Here is a 22788-nt window from a genome sequence, read left to right on the forward strand (position 1 = left end):
CGAACGATACATATGGTTCGGCCCTAAAAGGGTTAGCGCTTCAAGAACCGCCCCTGAAATTTGAAAACGTTCAATTACCTCCGAAACTTAAAATCAACCCATCCGGTCCTCACGCCGACCTCCCGAAACAGCGTCATTAAACGGTAAAAATTCAATCGCCTCGTCATTACCCATCAATTAGCACTCGATTACATTATTCCGCAAAAACAGCTCGTCAATTAATCCCCGACAATATAATCTGTAATTTATTACCCCGATAATCCGTAATCGAGTGGATCGCGTGTGCGCTCGCTCGGGATATCAAGAAACGGAGAGAAAAGAAAGGAAAAAGAAAAAAAAAAAGTGAAGAAAAAGAGGAAACGAGGAAAGGCGCACACAACGGAATGGACGAAATGAAAAAGACTCCGAGAGACCCCGCCTCGATGGTAAATTAATTCAATTACAAGTGTCCCGGCACTTGGCAAATAGCCGCGGATTTATCGGGCGACTACCGGCGAATTCGCGTCGGCTGGGAAGCGAGCGAGGCGCGTAGTAAGTGCCTCATTAATTGCCGAGGCCCTTGCCTTCGGTTATTCCACCTTATTCCCATGTTTCTCTCCGCCTCCTATCCTAGGAACCGATGCGCGATAGGCGATAACACCGGGGAATACAAGTACAGGTGATAAGTGCACCGAGGCTCCCGAAAGGGGTGCGATTCGCACCTGGCGAAGTTATGGAACCTCGAGGAAGCTCTTATCACCGATATACGTATACCCCGACCGAAGATAAGGAAGGCGCGAAGAGCCAGCTAACCTCGAGCGGAAAATCCTTTCTTTTTCTCTTTCGATTTGATTAATGGCGACGCCGGGGAAGACGAGTCGCTTCCTCCACGTCGTGGCCTCGTCGCTATCGGAAGAGATATCGCCGGGGGAGACGAGTCACTCCGACTGCTTTCGTTAAACGATTTAACGGTCGTGTTGTACATTCTTGTGGGCTCTTGTACCCTACTCGGGCGTTTAGCCGAGAGCGATGGGGTTAACGACTCGATTTTTCCCCGTTACAGATACGAGGCGCCGTATTTGGGTTAACCAGCGATGCATCGAATCGCCTCCTCGCGACCGCAGGGGAAAAACGTTCCCATCGAAGGAACGGATGCATTACACGACTCACTGGCCACCGCCGATTCACCTGGCCTCCGGCAAAAAACCCTTTCCTTGCGGTTTCGTATTGTACACACGATAATGAGGATTTCACGGGCCCCTCAAGTATCAACCCCTCCACTCCGAGGTGCGCGTGGCTCTCCTTGAAATCCACAAAATCGTATTCCCTCATTTTTCTCCACGACCCTACATACATGACTCAGCGATGGAGAAATAATGAGCTCGATGAACAAGAACTACCCAAACGTCAGGCTCCATTCGCATCGATAGTATAACACTATACGTTACGTCTTATTACAATGTCCCATGTTTCCACAAAAGTCCAGCGGTAGAATTTGGGACCATATTCCCTGGCCACGATGGAATGCTTCGATCTGGAATATCCTCATGGTAAGTCTTGCATCGAGTGCACACATGCGTATACGCATACAGGACCGACACTGTAATTATTTAACAAGAAATTAGTGTTGCTAACTCGAGGCGTTGTAAAAATCCTCAAGGCCAGGCTTTCAAACGTACCCCGTAGTGCTGCGATCCTCTCGGTCATGTTTATAGGTAACCTCTGCCGTATTTCCTGCGTCTATGCCTAGATACCGATACCTCTCTCGGCTTACACCACGTCCTATGTACCCTCCGAGAGGCTCCGAATAAGCGTACCACCTCGAGCTGGCATACACACGTACGATTTCGAATGGATGCACGAAACCGGCGATAATTTATTCCGCGGTCGTAAACTCCACGGTAGACGGGCCTTCCTACGCTTGTTTCCTCTCGGGCCAAAAGTGCTAAGCAAACACGTATCCATAGGGCCCAGGAAAGAGAGGAGAGGTCGGCGCATAAATTTCCCGTTGTCCCTTTCTTTTCCTCCTGCAGGCCCTATCGCCGTCTCGCTCCGTCCCGGTTTCCTGCCCTTTCTCGAGGTGTAACGCAATAATCGCCGTCTCTCTCTCTCCCGTTGAGACGGGCCGCCATTTTTGCCGCGACAGGGCACCGCGACCTGACCCTACAATTATTAATTATTAAATCAGCCCCACGTGCAGTCCACGTATTTACGGACCTTTTCCGAGATTTCGTTACCTGCATAAAGCCGCCAGGAAGATAATTCACGCGATCATCTCCGGATTCCTCGGGTTGTATTCGGCTCAGGAAGACCCGCGGAATGCGATCCTCGCATAAATATTCACGACCGCGACTCGGGAGTCGGCGAGCGAGGCGCGTCCACGAGGAATCGCAGATCGGGCTCGCCGAGGCGTGAAAGACGCCGTTTACGGCATAAAACTCTTGGAAACCTTTTTTTCTTCTCCATAGAAAGGAAACGTAGATTCGTGACGAGGAACGCGAAGGATCCAACATGGCGGCGCTGGACTGCGTCTTCGAGGGTTATGTCCGGTACTACTTTCGCGCGCAATTAACACGGGATACTCCCTCAAATAGGAATATTTCGAGAAATCAAGTGAATAATCACAGGGCTGCTCTCGCCGATAAGCGCACTGTTCACGGACGACTTCGAAATCTTTTTGGTTATGATGAAACGATGCGTAGATCCGCGGCACAACACTGTCCTCCGCGTTCACCTCGTGATTTCGGACACGTTCGGCACTTTCGCGAGAGAGGAGTTCCGCGAGGAGGGAGAACGCGATACTTCCTCGAGATCGAATGCATAATTACGGGACTGTTCTCGTCTTTAAACACGCCGAGCATCCGGTCCAAGGCCGGGAGGAGATGGCGGGCCTCGCCTTGACTGGCAAAAAAAGAATGCGCCGGCCGGACTGAGTCCTAAAATTGCGCGCCACCGAGAGAGAGGGAGATACCCCACCGCGCTTGAACCTCGCTAGGAGCGAGAGAGACGCAACGAGGGAGATCGGAGAGACTCGGAGGTGCGCGCGGAAATTCTTCACGGCGTCGTGCCTCGAATGTCGGTAAGTGAAGGTGCCTACAATTATCGTATAAAGCCGGCGACACTATCTCGGCGTCGATTTCTTCCGCGGCCGCGATTACGGACTCTGAAGTGGAGAAACAAAAATTAATCGCCGACAGGTGGGTCGTCGTTAATCCCATATAAGGCGGACACGGAGACATTAGCGTGATATTAATTGCGGCGAAGTGCCCCGAGGGTCGCGGTTATTGTTCTCCAGGTGGAGACCAAGATGGTGACCGGGCGTCAAAGGCCCCGGCGTGGAATTTTATATTTTATTCCAAGGTACTCGAATAGCGACAATGCAAAATATACATGTAAATACCATCAGGTAATCCACATTTTTCAGGTCCAGTGGATAAAAATCCTCCCGTTGTTCGGGCGACGGTAATAATTATCTCTCGAGTACAAGCACCCGAGAAGCGTCCGCGGCGCGCCGCGAAGGAGTCCGTCACCCGCTGGGAAGTCCGATTTCTCAACCCCGGAGAAATAATTAATCACTTCGACCGAAGAGTCCTTTATTTTCAGAGGACCTCTTCCTTTTCTGCGGCGAGGGGATCACGCGAACCGGAGAGGTGTCGCGTTCTCCGCACGAGACGTCCATGCGTCTCGCCCGTGGGGTGCGCATCTGCGACGCCGCCATCTTGAAAAAGGAATCCTTCCCTCTTTTTCTCCCCGACTTTCGGACCGACCTCGCATCCTTCCCGACCATCTTTCGTGAGTAAAAAGACTTAGAAAAAATTCCTCGACTATCCAGTTTATTCTATGCAAAACTCCAGTTGCGAGGTGTGTAAAAAATCGATGTAAATTCCCGATCGATTTCGATCAGGGTATGCAATCGGACGTTCGCGGATGCCCACGTCCTCTACCCGAGGTACCTTATTACTTCATAGCCGGCGCATCCGGTGGCGATCGTCGTCCATTTTTTCCAACGGCGTAAAATCACCCCCTGTACACTCGCCGTTATGGACGCTCGTCTCTCGGAGCGGCACGAAACGACCGGCGTTCATTTACGGGCAGGGGGTTAGGTACGAGACGCACGTCCCATACCATATGCGAGGTTTTTGACGACGGAAATTGCTACCGTCTTATGAGGCTCCCCTCTCGGGAAAGAAACCCCGCGACAGAGTATCACGTAGTGCGCGTAATGGACGTACAGTGGGCACTCGATAGCGACCGCGTCGAATGGCTAAACGCCGGAGTGATCCGAGAGAGAGGTCCATTGTGACCGGGGGAAAATAATCGTCGAGAAGCATGCTATCTATTTCTCCCTTCATCCATTCCATGCCCTCTACCGCCCTCGATTAAACGCGGATTTCTTAATTTCTTCGGTGAGGGACTAATTTTCTATCACATTATTTTTGTCTTCCTAGTCCACGACGAGGGAGTAGAAAAAAAATTATTCCCGTTAAAAGTTCCCATCTTCTCCCCTTGTTGCGGAATATAATATTAAAATCCACTTTTTTTTTCCAGATACGGAGGACCGGAATACGGAGCAAGGCGCGTCTCATCTTCGAGGAGTCCCCTTGTCCCGCCGTGCGTTGAATGAGGAAGACGGGGAAGAAAAAAATGAAAAGGAGAGCGACTCGGGGGCTGCCCTGGACTTTCATCGGTTGCCCCCTTCCCCCCGGAGCGTTTAGATAAGCCGTATATAAATAAACAAGCCAGCCCCTAATTGCAACCTGTCGGCCAACTTGGGGTGGCACGCACGGCCGTATCGAGAGGGAAAAAGGGCCCCGAAGAACCAGGCACGGGTACTTACTCGCAATAATAATTAATGCGGAACACGGAGTAATGGCCGTAGGCGAGGGCTAAATCACTCGCCGCTTGTAAAAACGTAAACTCGCAATTACGCATTGTGAGTGGCGCGGGCATTGATTGCGCCCTATTTAATTTACCGGCCCCCGAGGAGAGCGGGTACTCGAGCTTCTTGTATTCCTCTCCGAGAGGTGTTCGCCTCGTTTTCCCGGAAACTTGGCCATACAACGCGTTCCGAATAGACATCCCCGAAGAAACAACCGAGTTTCTTTCAAATTGCCAGGTCGTGTCAAACCCGAGTCCGCTTCTTCGACCTCGGGGCGAGTTCGTCGACCCCGGATGAACCGATGCACCGGGAGGAAATTCTGCCAACCAGTTAGGAAGAGCCCGAAAAAGCGATGGAACCGGGTACACGTAATAATAAGAACGTGGAGAAGGAGGGACAGAGAGAGAGAGGTGAACCGTAGGGCAGCTTGTCGTTAAAATTCTGGACCGGATCGAGGAACCGCTGCTCGATCGCGAAGCAATGCACCTTTTTTTGCTATTTAATTTCCGCCCTGGAAAAAAATTCAATTTGAAACTCGCATTTTTTTTCCGCAGGAAATTATGAAAATTCATGGAAAGCGGAGGCGAGCATCGAGAACGCAGAAAATTGGGAGAGGGTGAAGACAGGTGACTGAATAAAAAGAGAGCGAAAAACGAGGGGTTGTACAGTTGGAAAACGGATTTCGTCGAAGAGCACCCAGCAAGAGGCCCCGAAAAGAGATTTCGGACAACGACGCGTCTACATACTTTTTCTATTTTCTCTTTTCTTTTAAGGAACCCGCGAGACACCGCGACGACAACGCGGTAGCAGAGGACGAGCACGTCGTGCCGGATATGGGAGTTCAGATTACAATCTGATGCATTCGAACGACCGTTGTCTAGAAGGAGATCCCATCGCGAAAGGGCAAGCTTCGTTGCCGTATGAGGCAACGGTGAGCGACATTTTTTCTTTTTCTCATCAGTCTACGCGGAATTTGTTGGGGCGAAAAATCGCTAAAAACGATCATTGACCATTGATTGCTCATCGACCTTAATCGTTCGGTTCGATCGTCATTATCGGCCCGAAAAAAATGTATATACGTACACAGGCGTACGTCCCAAGCGAGGCCTTCATCTACAAAAGCGGAATTAATCTGTCAACCACCCGCTGAGCTCAGCTCTCGCTATTGTCGCAAGACGGCTCTTCTTGGACGGGAAAGGACCAGCGCGTAAAAGAATCTCCACAGAGGGATTAATATCCAGAGCGAAGGTATCGTAAAGTCGCGTGGAACTCCCACCCAGTCGGTTCTAAAATCTCATCCATCTCCGAATCTCCTCTCATTTTTTCCAGCCTCCATCAACGGGAGAACCGGACCTGGAAAAGGTCTTCGAGGCGACGAGTGCTCCTCTCAGCCCAAATTGGATCCAAAATCTCTCAATTTATTCCCAGCGAAGGCATGGATCTCTTCGAGTCTCTCCAAGAAGAGGACTCCTACGTAAATCCGCGTGAATATAAAATACATTGAATAATTATACGATCCTTACGCTATAGAGACCTCTTTTTAAGGCACAGAACTGCGTTTCCGGTATTCGGCCGAAGAATTTGAAGCGAGGTTTGAAGTCTACGTCCCCACACCGAATGTGTTAATTGGCCTAACGATCTCGCCGAACACCCTCCACGTTCAGCAAGAACTCTCGACAGGATTTTTTTCCCGATTCCTCCTCTCCGGGCTGGATTCAATTTCCATCCGAGAGCGCGTCTCCCACGACCAGTACGTGCTTTACGGCGCAACGAGCAACACTCGTCGTCGCGTTTCCGCGAACAAACGACGCCGAACAAGTTCCTCGAGCACGAGGGTGCTCAACCGGGACCCCCCCGGCTTTTCAATTACTTCTCGAGGTGCGTCCCGTCACGTGGAGGCATTGCCCATTGTGAATTCAATATTTGCCGAGGTTCCCTCCTCGCTGGGTTTTTTCACCCAGGGATCGAGAGGCCCATCGAATTAATCGGTCACGCCTCGTCGTCGCCGAAGACGAGGACGAAGAAGGGCGTCCCTTCTCGCTCCAATTTTCCGCGGTTGACGTCTCGTCTTCGAGGTTGAAAACGCGTCCTTTTGGAATTTATCCTTTTTCGCGGTTGACGCCTTGTCTTCGAAGTTGAAAACGCGTACTTTTGGAATGTATCCTTTTTCGCGGACTCAATGGGGATTTTTTACTCCACGGCGGAGAGTCCCTGCTCGCGAACCAATGGCCGGCGCCGGGACGCTGAATGCGTATTGAATAGCTATGTACGCCCCGGGGCTTACTCGTGCGTGAGAGGAAATGGAAACGCATCGGGAATCTTGGAATCCGGCGAGTGCACGTAGGTGGATGCTTCGGTCGCGAAGGACTCGTGGGCACTTCCTTCGGGATCCTTCCTTTCGAGAAGGATCGATGGAATCAACTCTTTCGGAAAGTTTTACACAAAGATACCGAGTTTCCCGGGACGAGATCAAAGAAATTTAGTATCCAAGAATTTCCAATGGAGTAAAAATGTTCCAATATTCTCCAGTGCTAATAATAAATGTATGAATTTCCAGGATATGATTGATTGTCTGAATTTTCAGGACGCTGATAATAAGTGTGTATATCTTGAATGCCGCTAATAAGGAACGCATGAATTTTCAGGACGCTGATAATAAGTGTGTACATTTTGAATGCCGTTAATAAGGAACGCATGAATTTTCTGGACGCTGATAATAAGTGAGTACGTTTTGAATGACGCTATAAGGAACGCATGAATTTTCAGGACGCTGATAATAAGTGTGTACATTTTGAATGACGCTAATAAGGAACGCATGAATTTTCTGGACGCTGATAATAAGTGTGTACATTTTGAATGATGCTGATAAGGAACGCATGAATTTTCTGGACGCTGATAAGTGTGTACATTTTCAATGACGCTGATAAGGAACGCATGAATTTTCAGGATAATAAGTGTGTACATTTTGAATGCCGCTAATAAGGAACGCATGAATTTTCTGGACGCTGATAATAAGTGTGTACATTTTGAATGCCGCTAATAAGGAACGCATGAATTTTCTGGACGCTGATAAGTGTGTACATTTTGAATTACGCTAATAAGAAACGCATGAATTTTCAGGACGAAGTCTTACTCACCGGTCCTACATCCAAAGCCGGCCAGAGGTGCGGTGAAATAATCCAAGCTTTCACCAGCCTTTATTCGGTCCTATGAACTAGTCGCACTGTCACTGGCACTGCTTCGAGGCACTTCGACATCACTGAACCACGATTACACGATACACGATTTCGCAGTTCGCAGAGGAGGCTCCCCGTCGAACGCGGACCAGCGCGTTCTCCAGCCGGACGTTACCCAGGCTCTCCTAAGCCCACGACTAACTTTCCCCCAACACCGAAGGTAATATATAAGCCAATATCCCCAGTCTCTGTTTTCATTAGCGTTCACGACCGCAACCGTCTCGTCCCGTAAACAAGCCCGGAACCCGAGATCACCTTCGACCCGCGTGGTTCGGAATCGCGCACACGACTCATCACAGGAGCCCGAATAATCCTCGCTTTCCTACGTATTTTCAGGAAGAAGGCGAAAAACGGAGAAAAATTCCGCGAGGGATAATGAATTATGCAGCTACGCGGTCGGGACGCACCGCTTGTGCAGGCGTCGAAGTCGCCGCTTGTGCAGGCGTCGAAGTCTCCGCTTGGAGAACGCGTTGGTGCACGGGAGAGATCACGAAAGAGGACCGAAAGTATATTCCTTTTCCTCCAGAAGACACTTGCCAGGACCTCGAGCACCTCAAGCCCTGGTCTAGAAGATTCTACCCTCGATCGCGTTCCAGGGGCGGTGAAACTCGCGCTTCTTCAGGCCGACCTTGAAGAGGGAGACTCGGGGACGCGATTCGCGATCCGCGACGGATTAGCCGAATTCGGGACCAGAGGAAAGAGCGTCCGACCGAGAGGGCGGTTCTACCAAGACTGATCCATTGATCGCGGCAAGGATCGACGTTCCCGTGGATCGCCACAGCTACGAGTCCCCGGCCCCCTCTACACCTGTTTCCCACCCTCTCTCCTGGTCCTCCTCTCCCGTCTTCGGCCTTTCCTCCTCCCCCCACCGAGCACGTACCATATGTTCCCGGTAATCATCCGTACCGTTTCGGCGACAAAAGTTCCTACTTTCGCCGATCTTATTTTCCATTTCTAGACTGAGATAAAAAATATGCCGAACCCTTCACTGCACAATAGGTCCCTAAAAGGGATGAGATAAACGACTGCGAAATGATAAATAATTGAGATTTAATTAGGGATAATTTAGAAATGTGTTTTACGATTTATAAAGTACCTTCATTTTATGCAATTCTCTTTCCTCGCGGCACATGCGGTCCTTATTTCATGCGCAAGAAAATTCATTGAATCGAAGAAATGTTTTGATAATTAAAAAAATAATTAGACTCGAGTAAGCTCAAATGAATTGCCATAATTCCGAAGGAACATTGCATCCAATTTATTCGAGTCAAATAATTTGTTTGAGTTCTTTGGTTCGATGACATTTTTTATCTCAGTGCAGCATGATCGTAGAGAGGGGATAAATGGTTGATAATTAAGTTATGAAAGGTTTAAGCTCGACTTTTACGTTTTTTGGGTTGCAGGAGCGTGTCCACGGCACGTGCGTCTGAGATTTCCCCCAAGACCCCTTCAAGGCTCGAATATCGATAACTCGATGAGCATCGTCACCCGAGAAGAGAAGCCGAGTTCAGACCTAGAGTCAGGATTTCCGAGGACCTTTTTACCGTCCCAAGGGTCGACCCGATAAGTACTTCCTTAACGTCTGGACGAGATTTTTTTCCTCTTCGTGCCGTCGACTCGATGAAAAGTCGCCACTCGAGAGGGGAAGCCCTTTGCCGAGCAGACCTGAAATTAATATCCAGCGCAAAGCCTGGGCGATAAAGGGAATCCTCGGGTGGAATTACACGAGAGTAATGAGTCACTTCCTTCTCCGCGGGCGGATATGTCCATCCTCTCCATAAGAATGGCCAAACTACCCAAAAACCAGAAGATACCACCCTGAGTCATTTAAAATCCCATGCATCGTTCAGCCTATTAAACCAAAGAAATATTTCTCTGGTTAAATGAGTTTTTTTTTTCTCAGGTCAGGGTAGGTTACCTTGTCCCCCAAATTGTTACCTTCGATATCTGTTAAAAATAATTGTAACCCCCTAGTACAGTCTGGGGTACAAGGTAACTAAGAAAACGTCGGCCCGACTGTCGCTGCTGCATCCTCGATGATGCTTCATGACGATGACCACACTCCTAATATCTTGAGCAGTGGCCAAGGGATGCCCGTACTGGAACTCCTGAGCCAGAGGAAGTCGTTCGTTGGTAATCTCCCTAGCTTGCAAAGTAACCGCCTCCTTCCACGAGCCTCCGTTCAACCTCTCCATGGCAAGTTGCACATCTCGATTCCGCATCATGAGATGCCCGACCTGGTTCTGATCGGACCTGGACAGAAACCCTGTCTTCATCCCGGTCATCGAGTAGTTCTCGACACTCTCGGTAGCCCCAGTGGCCCCAGGATAGGAAGCGTGTCCTCGAGGATGACCATGTCTGCCATGGCAGTCGCATGTTCCAATCTGGGAGTTGTCGATGACATTGGCAGCCTCGCCGGCCGAATTCCCGTTGTACCTGGCCCCTCCAACCATCTCCACCAGACTCTGGATGTCGGATACTCTGTCCAGAAAGGCAGCCGGGTCCAGTTTCAATCTTTTGGCAGTCACGGATCGCAGATTCGAAGCCTCCGCACCGACCTGGGACGCGACCGCCGCGAAAAGGCAATCGTTTACCCCCGCGTCTACATTTTGGGGGTCCTTGTTCTCCAGTAGGGTCCAATGCCCCGTCCCGTTGCAAGGACCACCCTCGTGGTACTGAATATCGATGGGAAGTCCCGTTTCCTTGCCGATGGTGTCGACCAACCGCATCTCGGAGTCCCAGATCCTGATGGGCCTGCCTATGACGCGGCTCAACGCGTCGACCTGGAGCACTCCTGCTGGTCCGTTTCTTTCTACCTCATCGGCAACGTTTTTCAGGACTTCATTCAGTTCAAACTGTTCCCAGACGTAGCCAGGTCCATCGTCCTGGTCCGATGGACGTTTCCGTTTCCTGGGCTGGTCGCTGGTCAGCCTCTCCCATTTTGGATCCTTCTTCCTCCTTTTGGTCACCATGGCTCGTTCTTCGCCTACCGATCAAAAAACTCGGTAGAATTTCGAGGAAAACGCATAGTGTAGAATGATGAGCGATAGAATATTTCCGTAAGCCAGAGAGTCGAATGCAAAGAAAGTGACGAGACTTACTCTTCCTCCTCTCCTTGATTTAAATTAATGAAAGCATCGCGTTACGTCTTCAGGCCGCGCCCTGCCGATGAGACCTTTAGATTTGGCGATACATTTTATTATCTCCTTGTTATCCGCAATGGAGATGCAATTGCGCAGGGGATACTACGAGAATTTTTATTACGAGGGACCGAAACGAGAGAAGCCGCGCTCACATGGCAGCCGCTTCTGAAGGCAGGAATTTTGACAACTCGACAAAAACGAAACGCAACACCCGGCAAACCGTCGCTTTACATTTATTTCATTTATCTCTCTCCTCTTGCCGTGGGCAGAAATATTCTATACGGTTTAGGGAACGGTCGCCTTCCCCTCGTCGCAGACTGCAAAGCCGACGTCATGGATTGATTACTTGACTAAATGATCTATTTCCATCCTAACGCTACCTTCGAGGTGTCATTCCACAGACCGGAAGGAGTGGAAGATGCACGAGAGAGTGTACCGAAATCTTAAACTGCACAATTATCCTGGACAATTAACACCGCACGCATTTAATGCCGTTGACGTTCGACTCGGCCCCTTACAACGTAACTTAACATAATCTCTCATTATAAATAAAGATTTGCAATCGACAGGACTCCTGCTACAAGTGCCAATGTTGAAGTAATCGTAATCTCGGAAGCCGCATTGCAGTAATCCGTGTCACAGGTGATCAGACCCGAATCTGGCTGCACTTGCTTATCGAGGCACCCCCGCTGCGTTATCAAGGTGGAGCCATTAACTGCAAGATAATTAAGAGCTCGATGAATCATCTGGAACTTATTTCGCAGTACCGTGAGAATGGATACTCACCTAGATTGATGACCCCCTTCAAGCAAAGGATGTCCGTGGTCTCTTTGTTTGGATCGACCACGTTGGTCGTCGAGTTGCACGTCTTCACGTTTGTGGAATTAAACGGGTCGTGGCAGAAGTCAAAACCGAGAGTACCGGTGCACAGGTAACAGGTAAGACCGTTGCCTAAAAATCACGGCGTGAATTATTAAATATTTTTAATATCCTACCCATTGTAGATGCACTCGAAGAGCCCGGTGAACTTTTAAAAAACACCGCACCCTCGTTACACGATTGGTACTTACTCGATCCAAGCACGGCCAGCAAACAGGTCACGCCCAGAAGTACCACGGGTCGCATGTTAATCGGTAACTTTCCAAAGTGGTTTCCACGATCGATCTTCGACGACTGCCCCGAAGAAACCCGAGGTTGAGGGTATTTCATCGACACACTGGCTTAAAAGTTATCTACCATTATCAGATAAGCTCGTGACATCACCGAGCATTCTCGGCGATGGATCGGATTGATTAGACTTTTGAGAAATCGATGTTTTACGATGTATCAGCGGGGCGCAGCTTCGAGAATTCTTCCCTCGATTTCCGATAAACCATCGAAGGTGATTACACGAAGTAAAAAGTGATTAGAATTCCGCACGGAAGGCTTCGCTATCTAATCGCTAGACCTGATATTTTCACGAGTTTGATGGATTATTTGGCACCGGCCTCGACTCCAAAACGCGCATTCCAGGAAGGACAATTTACTCGGAAAAATTCGCATCATAATTGTGTAAATTTCGTAGGTTCTATTCGGTTGAGAGCTAAGTGATTGCGGATTTTTTTATGCCATCTATCGACAGAATCCGCAATCATTTAGTTACCAACCCAATACTTTCAGCAAGCTTAAATTTACTTACATTTTTATTATTTACAAGGCTTCGATTAAAGTACAGACAGGGGATGATTCGTTTTTTACAACACTAACCTTAGCGGCTAAGCGATGAGAATGGCTTCATGCGGTGCACCTCTTCTCGCTCCTCTTTAATATAATTTTTCTCAAGCACTCTTCAGGTAAAAGAGCACCATCTTTCGGCGCCATTACGCGATACTTGCATCCGTATCTCAGCATGTCTTCGCACTCGCCAACGTCGCCGGAAATTTCTTTCAACAATCCAACGAGGTCTTTCAGATCTTCCGTCGTTATGACGTCGAACGATTGCTTGGAATCGAGAAGCTTATCCAAAGCGATTAAATAATTCCCGAAACAAGCAGCGCCCACGCTGGCCGACAATCGACTCTTCAGGGTTACCAAAACGTTGAGTAGCATGAACCTTTCATTACAGGAGTGGCGAATAATTTTTGAGATGTCGTTACAAATATCCACGACGATGCCAATAGCTTCCTGGTCTTGAGGGTCAAGGGACACGGCGACCTCGTTTAACCAGGGCAGCAGGGCGTATCCATTAACGAGAAGCTCTCCACTTTTTGGAATCTTCCCTGCAGAGTCGACAACTTGCAGGATAAGATTCTGAAATGAAAGCAGGTTTTAAAATTAACTTCATCCGATGTAACTAAATTCCCTAGACTGCATTCAACGTCCACGATCCTACCTTCGTCTCTCTGTCACACAAGGTGCACATGTAGAAGTCGAACAGCATCCTAAACAAGAAGCAGTTGAAAGCCACCTTCGCGTCCTCTTCCGTCCTGAGACCATCGCGGACGACTTCCAGGATCCAATGCCTGTGATCCAAGTGCTGGATATCCGAACTGTGGAAGAGCTGGAGAAATTCTGGAATGGTTCTGAGATTTAGCCCTCGCTTCGCCGCGAAAAAGTTCTGAAGTGGAGCATAAAGGGGATTCAATGGCTGCGAGAAGATTAACGAAGTCCGCGCCATGAACGTGGACACCAGACAATTCAGGCGCATATCTTTCAGAGCTATTTCCATTGTCGCCATTCCACTTCTGAGCGAGTCGATAAGACGCATCCACAACAGCTTTTCCTTGGAACTGAAAAAATGAGGGATACTCTCAGCACATTGATTGTTCCGTCTTTGATCTTAAGGGGACGCGATAGCCGAGGAAAAATTCTACATTAATCGAGAAGGAATGTCTCGCACTGGGAGCGCTCAAGTTTGCAAATTGAGTTGATCAATGAACGGCTCTTCCGGGTCACCTCGATTATCGGTAAACTAGGATAACAGACCTAGTCGTTTCCACGTGGAAGTAGAATTTGGAAATGGCGGAATAAGCCGCCATCCGAATGTCGTCGCAGGTGCTGCCGCAGGCGGCCAACACCAGAGCTAAAGCGCCACTGTGCGTCACTTTATGACAAGCGACGACGTTGTTGTCGGACAACAGGTAACAAAGCAGGGGTAAATAGAACGCAGGATCGTATACAGCATCGGCTTCGTGCAATTTCTGGCCCTGAAAGTGAGATTCAACCCGTTTATTAATCTTCGAAGAGACGCAACTCGAAATTCATTGAAAATCTCTCAATGGAGCGAAGTTAAAAATTATTAATAATTCTGATCCACCTTCAGAGTTCTGTGAACGGGAAAGTTCTTCAAGGTGTTGTTCACTAAGTCCGAAGAAAACAGGTCTAAGACTTGCGACGTGGTAGGCTGCCTCCAAATGGCCGTATCGATTTCTCCCTTGACGCTGAAATGAGATGCCGCAGCTTCCCCCCAAAGATACGGACGGTATTCATGAAGTCGGATATCGTGGGATTCGTAATACCCCAAAATCTAGAAATTAAGTAATAAATTTACGGTGGACTAAGTAATAAAATGCAAACGACGGTAGTTACCATTAGAATTAACTGATCGCTTTCCTCTAGAGTGGCGTTGTACGCCGATAAGTAAAGCGGCACTTGAGTCGACTTCATGACCGTGTTGTTCTTTCGGATCAGAACCCAGAGTAATTCCACAAGGTACCCTGTAATGGAGAACGCAATTGTTAACGACGAAGTCGATCGCCAGTTGTATTCCAAAATATTTCGCTCACTTTTGACGGAGGACTTGGTGAGCATGATGCCGACGAACTCCGAATGGGACACCGTCATCTCGAACAACGTCTTTACGAATTCCAAGTCGCTGTCATCCTTGTAGGCGACGTTGATGGTTGTCGTTAATGTCTTCAACAGTGAACATTGTACATTGTCCTCTTTTGTAGTCTTCAGGCCCAGCCTTAACGCGAACCTTACGAATTGTGGCCACGAGGAATTCTTCGTCAACTCGTCGAATTCAAAGTCGTCGAATTTCGCGTTCATGTCGTCGATGACGTCGCATAATGTCTTGCACAGTAGAGTCAATTTCTCGTCGTTTCTAGAGTCCTTCTTCAACGCCGACGTAAGTATTCTGATTAGTATTTGACTCAGGTCTTTTAACGGAGCTGAATTTTCCGGCTCCAAGGCGGCCAATTTTTTGAACAGACCTTCGAGCAATTTTATACCGAAGACGCTTACGTTGTTCAGCTTGTCACCGTCTGATAAAATGGTCTGACAGGCAATTTTACAGGAATCTATGTCTGAACAATTTTAAGAAAGTTATTTGACAATGGATACAATTTTACTATGCATTAGTTATTCCTAAAAAATGTGTAATAACTTACCGAACATTTCCTGCATTAGATAAATAATTCCTTTAAAATTCTCTTCCAATAATGGGTTGGCATTAGACATGTCAGAAAAGTATCGTAAGATGTCATCCCTGTAAAGGCTGTCCAATTTCTCCAGAAATTTGGGATCCCACTTGTAGTCCAAATTGTTGGATAACAAAGGCAAAATAATCGAATTGTCTAACGCATCTTGCTTATCCATTACGTGTTTTATAAAGGCCGGAATGAAATGATGACTTCTACTTGTGAGGAGAATCAATAACTTCAATGTCGCCGGCTTAACTGGACCCTCCAGTAAAGACTTGAATGCATCTAAAAATCATATTGATCTGTCATAACTTCCCTTTAATACAAGGAACGATTATGCACTAAGAATCAAAAAAGGAAATTGACTGACTTGTGCCAACACCTTCGATGTTGTGTGGAAACCGTTGCAAATATTTATACAAACTATCTTCCCATAATTCCAAGTCTGCCTTAGCAATCTTCTTTAATCTCACCAAGTAAGCAAACACTTTTCCTACAGGCTGAATATCCAGTGCAATAAATTGTTTTGTCTCGGAACTTTCTTTTCTAGATAAAATATCCAATAATTTTGGAATCGTAACACCCCACATTGAAAATTGTGACACGTCTTCTGCCAGAAACTTTTCCGCAGGCAGCTGAATAATATTTTTAAATAATTCTGTGACATCCTCCGTGGTTAATTGGAGAATGTTTATGAAGTCTGCAGCTATCGATGACTTCTTCCTTTTTCCACCTTTCGTCGAGTCATTTATAGCATGAACCAATTGTTCAATCAATTTCTGCTTAAAAGGTAAAAATAGTTCCGACGAAACCGGAGGTTCAACCATATCCGAAGCTTTTGAACATACATGGAAAATTATTTCAGTTATCCTCTTTTCCATTGAATCCTTTTTGCTATTGATCGGTGAAAAATACTGCAACAGTACCGGATGACGAAATATCAACTTGAGACATTCCGAGATAAATTCAGGAGCCTCCTTGCCCTTCGTGTCTTCAGCAACTCGTAACAGAGCCAGGATTGCAACTTTGCAGTTATAAGACTGTTCTTCACTTAGACTGCCGCGTTGAGCGAGCTGTATCAATGTGAATAATGTCATTCGCAGTGTAGACAAGAATTCAAAGGGAGTGAACGAAGAAGAAAACTCAACTTCTTCCTCTTCGCACTTAAATGATAAGCTTTTTCCCTCGTTGAGGATCTCGCTCAATTTTATTCTACTCTGGGCTAACAACGCCTTGCTTAATTTGCAAATTGTATTCTTGGAACCGAATGGTTTTTTTACGTGAACTGGATCTCCCTCGTGTAACCAACTTGTTAAGTATTTTAAAGAAGGCAAATCCTTTACATCCTTCGATAGGTATATCAAAGGACCAGGTGCTACTTGACAATGCATAACATGTACCGCAACAAATGCAAAATATTGTAAGACCAATTCTGACGATGTCTTTCTTAAACTTTCGATCGCACTGCAAAATAATGGAGATATGCTGGTGGTCGGTTGAAAGTAACATGCTTTCACAGTTTTATAAGAATCCAAGTCTCTTTCTGCAAGCTCTGAAAATAACATATAAAAAAAATATATAAAATATCGAATAATCACTATTTATGAAGTTGATTTTTTTTAATGTATTTAATCGACTAGAAATTATTTTGATTCTATAAACTTTACCATTGAATATGTCTTGTATTTTTCTAGTATTGGGAATCTGCTCGCCAGCTGCCTCTTCAGCCTCGGTTATCATGCTTTCATATTTATTGGTATGCTTTATGGCGTTTTTCATAATTGTAACAAACCAATCGACTACAGTCCCTCTCTCATTTTGGTCACACAAAAAGGAGAATGCATTTATCCAAATTTCCACTTGATCGTTAAATCCTTCAAACATACCAGATGATCGTAGCAACACATTTACAGCTGCCCTAGCATTGGATGTTACATCTGCCGACATGGCTTCGTTATTTTGTATTGACAGTAAAAGTGACAATACCTTCATAAAGTGTTTCTGTAAAATAATTAAATTTCAGAAAATGTCACATTTTCGATCCGTAATTCAGTTCGAAATCGTTTACCTTCTGTGGAGAAAACATCGCCGAATCGACAGTCAACAGAAATTGCAGCAATTTTACTTTGAGGACACAAATGTCTGACTCGTCCATTTCATGTTGATTTTTTAATGCGTCCAATAACGTTAAAGGGTAAGAGTCAGAGTCCGATGTCAATCCGGTATCAAATGCTTCTGGACATAAATCGTGATACACCTCGAATAAATTCAGAATTTCAATTAAGCATTCTTTTATTGGTGGAATTGCATCCACTTCCCTAGATTCCAATAATTTAACATCAGGTTCTGAGCCAACAGCTTTCTCCCATAATTTCAATAAAAAATGTAAACTGGGCACATTCTGGAACGGAAGAAGTAATACGATTAAAATAAATAAATATGAAAAGATGAAATTATTTGGTACGATAATTAAATTCTCTCACCTTCAGCAAATAATCCTTAGCGCTTTGTACCAAAGTCGAGGCAACTAAATTCCTCTTGTTCTTAAATCTTGTTATGTTTATAAAGTCTTTTAATTTATTCAACATAACTACAAGGAGTTTTATGCCTTCGTGTTGCACTATGATATTATCATGGCATAATGACGGCATGATAGCATTTTTTAATACAGTAGGTGGTACGGATAAAGTAATTACAGCATTGACCAGCTGTGGAACTCCTAATTCCGTTTGGCACAATTTAATGCAGCTCTCTGCATCCATCGATAGAATTATCTTTTCAATGAATTTCATTACCATAAACCATTTCCTCGATAGCCGAGGCTCAAGAAATGGTTCGGTGTAGGTTAGCTGTACTTTTACCAGATCTGGACATGCAATCAATATTTTAACAACTAATTCCGACGGCTTTTCATGCTCCCAAGGACGATCCAAACGTTGGAGCACTGTGTCTACTAGTTGATTGTGCTTGCGACCAGAGGTACCGAGTGATCGATCATGGAATATAATTCCATATCGATTAGATGTGAGTAACGTTATTAGAAATTCGTGTACTGCATCCACAGCAACCTGTATGGAAAGGAAGAACAAATTGATAGTCATCTGATTCAGGGTTTGACGAGACCAAATATTTATGAAATAATAATTCACCTGCTTCTCCTGAGGATTAACAACATCCAATGTAGCATTATGCTTTGCATACCCAGGGCAACCATTAGGACCCTTCCAGTTATATAACGATACCAGAGTTTGTACAACTGGGGTTGAAAATGTGTGTATTTTAAGAGTTTTACTGATTCCTGGATTCTCAAGAACATACTTCTTTATAGTCATCAAAACTACGTTTACCAAAATATGCGGGTCGTACAGTAATCCAGGGAAAATACTGGAAAGGACACGACGCTTGTCCAGTAATGTTCGGATTACTAATACATTGCCTTCGACCAAAAAAGCTAATATAAAATGAATGAAACAAGTCCTCACGCTCTCCGAGTCAGTAGGTTTGCTATGTTTTGTAACGGTTTCCAAAAATTGACCATGTAGAGATAAATGGCTCAGCAATTCCTGAGGGAGTGTTCCCCCTAAAGATATAATCGCTGCTAACAGCTTTAGAGCAACTTTGCGTTGCTTGGCATTGCTATGCAGTGAGAGCATCGAATGAACAAAGGAAAAGTATGAGTGAATTAAATGACGACATGTCTCCTCCGCATTAGATTGGTATTGTGGATACTGCGACAATATTCTGGAAAATAAATAATGTATATTGAATGAATGTAAAGAAACAACCCACCTATATAAATCATAACTTATAAGAAAATAATCATACTTCATAATTATAATATATACAGCAGAGAAGACACTGGTAGCAGCAGCGACATTTTTTCTCTCTGGAGAATCTAGTAATTTAAGAACTTCGATGATGCTACCCCCAGCTTCTAAATATTCGCCAGCTACATCCCTCTCTTTAAATTGTTTGGAAATGATTATAAACTTTTTTAAGAAGTTCATAGGATTCGAAGACTTTAAACCTGCCCTTAGTGATTTTCCAGTCAGTTTGCCAGCATCGTTTGGGGATAAACATTCATCATCGGAACATTCATTTTCATGTACGTCTAAAGGATTTGAAATGATACAATAAAAATTCTCATAAACATTTATTCATGCTATAAATATAATACTGTTATATGAAAATTCATTGTAATTACCTTCCTCCTTATTACCCTCTTCGATTGGCTTTTCTTGTAATTTTGTATCCACACTGTCGTCCAGATCATCCGCTCCATTTAACTGACCATCTTTACTCTTCTTTCTTAGTTTTAATATTTCGCCATCATCGGCATTTGATTTTCTCTTTCTTTCTTTCTTACCTTCCACGACATGGCTATCGACGCACTCGGTTTTGTCAGTTATAGAATCCGAGTTATTCTTTGACTTCTTGGACTTAGATTTCCTTTTCTCTTTTGAAAAGGACTCCGGAGTCTGACTATTGTCATTGTCAAGACCAACAGACATATCAGCAGTAACTTGAAATAAAGTTTCCTTAATTCAAATATATTACGTCAAGAGGAAGATAACACTGGTTTTAAAAGTATCCTTCTATCCTTGAAATAAAAAAGCGTCCAACGTGAAAAATATTCGTAACTTTGTCATACACGCCACAAATATAACCTAACTAGAAAACCGCCGCACTGTAGACGCACGTGGTCGAGAATAAACTCCGCTTTTATAATTCCGATGACTTAAAACGTTCTCAGAACGGTACTGGAGAGGTTAGAAATAAACTGCGTAGATGTAGTTCCTCAAATGGCGCTGCCAGTAAAAGTTAAAATATATCGGTAATGCAGTTTTAATTTTTGTTTCTGCTGTCAGATGGCAGGGTACAATGGCAATTTTCAGTCATTTTGTTCCATTTAATTTGATTTGCTGTTAAGTAGGTTCGAAAATTCAGAACAAAGTCCTCTTGCATTAATTTGCATGCAGTTTTATCATTAGGAACTTGAGTGATAGCATGAGATTTCCTTGAGTTAATTTAAAAATTACGTTTTTAAATGTTTACGTCAGCATAAAGTTTACGAAGCTAATTCTGATATAATCATATAAAAAGAATCATTTGAATTTTCTCAAAGATATTCAATAAAAGCAATCTAGACCTTTACATTCTGTAAATAAATTAATTCAGAATAAAGAAGAAATCATGCAGTGTGTAAAATCTTTTGGTAAGCAAATTAATTATTAATAATTAAATAACCTTGAATTTATTTAGAAATCCATAGGTTTGAATTTTTTAATTTAATGAGAAAAGCTATTGTGATTTACAAAAAAAACTAGAATGTTACAATTTTCAAGAGAACTTTAAGATTTCAATAATTATTTTGTAAATGTAGGTAGCTGCTATGCAGCGATGAGAAATTATGGGAGACGTGGCATCGCTTCCATTTCAGAGCTTCCAGATGTGTATCAAATGTTGCATAAAACATGCAGGTATTTTTCCTATATTTTTAAATATATCAGTTTTTAAAAATCTCAATGCAACGTATTTATGCAAATTTTTTTTTATACACAATTAACAGAGATTTTACAGAAGGGGAACTAAAGCCTATTGCTGCAAAAATAGACAGAGAGCATTTATATCCCAAGGATCAAATTAAAAAAATGGGAGAATTAGGTCTCATGGCAATAAGTATTCCAGAATCTCTCGGAGGAACTGGTTTGGATTACCTAGCATATGCGATAGCACTGGAAGAGATATCCAGAGGTTGTGCTAGCGCCGGTGTCATAATGAGTGTGAACAACTCGTTATATTTGGGTCCAATTGAAAAATTTGGTAGCCAAAAGCAAAAGGAAAAGTATATCACTAACTTTACAAAGGGTGACTCGATCGGGTGCTTTGCTTTAAGCGAGCCAGGAAATGGTTCCGATGCTGGTGCAGCGAGCACTACAGCGAAACTAGATGGAAACAACTACAGCGTTAATGGAACTAAGACGTGGATAACAAATGGCTTCGAGGCTAGTGCTACCGTTGTATTTGCTACTACCGATAAAAGCCAAAAGCATAAAGGTATAAGTGCACTAATAGTGGACAAACCGACGAAAGGACTGTCGCTTGGCAAGAAGGAGGACAAGTTAGGGATACGAGGGAGCAGTACCTGTGCCTTGATATTCGAAGACTGTCAAGTTCCTGCAGAAAATCTCCTCGGTGATCCAGGAATGGGCTTCAAAATAGCCATGATGACTCTAGGTATATTACAAGGAATTCTAAATGAAGTAACTTTATGCGATAAAAGCAGCGAACATGAACTAAAGTCGATTACCTTTCAGATGCAGGCAGAATAGGCATCGCGAGTCAAGCCTTAGGTATCGCACAAGCATCACTCGATTGTGCCATGGACTATGCGTCAAAACGTATTGCATTCGGTGCTCCAATTATAAAATTGCAATCGATACAAAATAAAATTGCTGACATGGCCTTAAAATTGGAGGGTTCTCGGCTTCTCACATGGAGAGCGGCTCAATTGAAAGATGCCAGGAAACCATTTACCAAGGTCTGTTCGTTAAACATAACTTCTGCCTATAGTTTAAGTACATTTAAACCTTACTTATTTTATTTCTACCAGGAAGCTGCAATGGCTAAATTATCTGCATCGGAAGCTGCAACATTTTGTGCACATCAATGCATCCAAATATTAGGAGGAATGGGTTACGTCTCCGATATGCCTGCGGAACGTCATTATAGAGATGCGCGTATAACTGAAATTTATGAAGGAACCTCTGAAATTCAGAGGCTAGTGATCGCAGGAAATCTTGTCAAAGAATACGGACTGAATTAATATCAACAGATATCCAGGGTAATAGAAAAAGATTTTATGATATTCATAACAAGGTTTAGTTTTACTAAAAACAAAAGATCTACTGTCATGGAATAAGTCATTCGATTGCTCTATCGGTACTTTTGCCAACTCCAAGTGTACATTCTCGATACATGTCTCCGTTATAAATTCGATATAAGTACAATAGAATTTTTATACAGGTTTTTTCAATAAATGTAAACGATTATCTAACGGTTTCAATCATAAATTCTACGCGTTACTAGTATGTACAATAAAATCGTATGCTCAAACTGCCACTCCACGAAGTAGTTTACTCCAGTTT

At 44.7% G+C, this 22788-nt stretch overlaps 4 protein-coding genes across 7 annotated transcripts in view; 2 read left to right on the plus strand and 2 right to left on the minus strand.

The window, feature by feature from the left end:
• The window catches only part of LOC105698494 (ankyrin repeat domain-containing protein 6), an 81415-nt gene extending 73333 nt beyond the window's left edge, over nt 1-8082 (minus strand). For 3 of the 4 annotated variants that reach the window (XM_012422794.1, XM_023433818.1, XM_012422795.1), the window contains exons 1-3: nt 2217-2282; nt 1659-2142; nt 1428-1579 (exon numbers count right to left, since the gene is read on the minus strand). In XM_012422794.1, the coding sequence (XP_012278217.1) occupies nt 1428-1567 (140 nt within the window). In that variant the 5' untranslated portion in view covers nt 1568-1579; nt 1659-2142; nt 2217-2282. Of the gene's footprint in view, nt 1-1427; nt 1580-1658; nt 2143-2216; nt 2283-7995 lie in introns of those variants that run through there. The other variant, XM_012422796.2, reaches the window with a different exon arrangement.
• LOC105698478 lies at nt 6294-8036 on the plus strand. The gene is made up of 5 exons (XM_012422767.1): nt 6294-6332; nt 6389-6449; nt 6610-6736; nt 7504-7578; nt 7979-8036. Exons 1-5 carry the CDS (start codon nt 6294-6296, stop codon nt 8034-8036), a joined length of 360 nt encoding a protein of 119 aa, XP_012278190.1.
• A 3364-nt stretch (nt 8083-11446) lies between the features above and the next one.
• LOC105698492 (nucleolar pre-ribosomal-associated protein 1) lies at nt 11447-20316 on the minus strand. Its single transcript, XM_012422790.2, has 16 exons — nt 19845-20316; nt 19466-19751; nt 18790-19381; nt 18124-18708; nt 17709-18041; nt 17308-17641; nt 16011-17192; nt 15608-15925; nt 15002-15523; nt 14805-14932; nt 14533-14742; nt 14202-14422; nt 13609-14005; nt 12308-13526; nt 12024-12188; nt 11447-11952 (listed from the first exon to the last, which is right to left on the minus strand). The coding sequence occupies exons 1-14, from the start codon at nt 20149-20151 to the stop codon at nt 13011-13013; spliced, it is 5931 nt and encodes a 1976-aa protein (XP_012278213.1). The 5' UTR covers nt 20152-20316; the 3' UTR covers nt 11447-11952; nt 12024-12188; nt 12308-13010.
• A 243-nt stretch (nt 20317-20559) lies between these two features.
• LOC105698497 (short-chain specific acyl-CoA dehydrogenase, mitochondrial) lies at nt 20560-22713 on the plus strand. The gene is made up of 5 exons (XM_012422800.2): nt 20560-20855; nt 21024-21120; nt 21210-21877; nt 21958-22181; nt 22254-22713. The coding sequence occupies exons 1-5, from the start codon at nt 20834-20836 to the stop codon at nt 22464-22466; spliced, it is 1224 nt and encodes a 407-aa protein (XP_012278223.1). The 5' UTR covers nt 20560-20833; the 3' UTR covers nt 22467-22713.
• The last annotated feature ends 75 nt before the right edge of the window (nt 22714-22788 follow it).

Source organism: Orussus abietinus, unplaced genomic scaffold (genome assembly GCF_000612105.2).
Source record: "Orussus abietinus isolate OABI.00-Male unplaced genomic scaffold, Oabi_2.0 scaffold58, whole genome shotgun sequence".
Lineage (NCBI taxonomy): Eukaryota > Metazoa > Arthropoda > Insecta > Hymenoptera > Orussidae > Orussus > Orussus abietinus.

What these genes read in the sequence shown, in the direction of transcription:
- LOC105698478 (XM_012422767.1), top strand. Translation starts at nt 6,294, where the DNA reads ATGGATCTCTTCGAGTCTCTCCAAGAAGAGGACTCCTAC. An exon ending in TCCAAGAAGAGGACTCCTAC is followed by an intron (nt 6,333 to 6,388) that starts GTAAATCCGCGT and finishes CTTACGCTATAG; the next exon opens with AGACCTCTTTTTAAGGCACA. An exon ending in CTTTTCAATTACTTCTCGAG is followed by an intron (nt 6,737 to 7,503) that starts GTGCGTCCCGTC and finishes ATGAATTTTCAG; the next exon opens with GACGCTGATAATAAGTGTGT.
- LOC105698492 (XM_012422790.2), bottom strand. Translation starts at nt 20,151, where the DNA reads ATGTCTGTTGGTCTTGACAATGACAATAGTCAGACTCCGGAGTCCTTT. An exon ending in AATACAAGACATATTCAATG is followed by an intron (nt 17,193 to 17,307) that starts GTAAAGTTTATA and finishes TGTTATTTTCAG; the next exon opens with AGCTTGCAGAAAGAGACTTG. An exon ending in CATCGAAGGTGTTGGCACAA is followed by an intron (nt 15,926 to 16,010) that starts GTCAGTCAATTT and finishes TATGATTTTTAG; the next exon opens with ATGCATTCAAGTCTTTACTG.
- LOC105698497 (XM_012422800.2), top strand. Translation starts at nt 20,834, where the DNA reads ATGCAGTGTGTAAAATCTTTTG. An exon ending in ATGTTGCATAAAACATGCAG is followed by an intron (nt 21,121 to 21,209) that starts GTATTTTTCCTA and finishes CACAATTAACAG; the next exon opens with AGATTTTACAGAAGGGGAAC. An exon ending in CCAGGAAACCATTTACCAAG is followed by an intron (nt 22,182 to 22,253) that starts GTCTGTTCGTTA and finishes TATTTCTACCAG; the next exon opens with GAAGCTGCAATGGCTAAATT.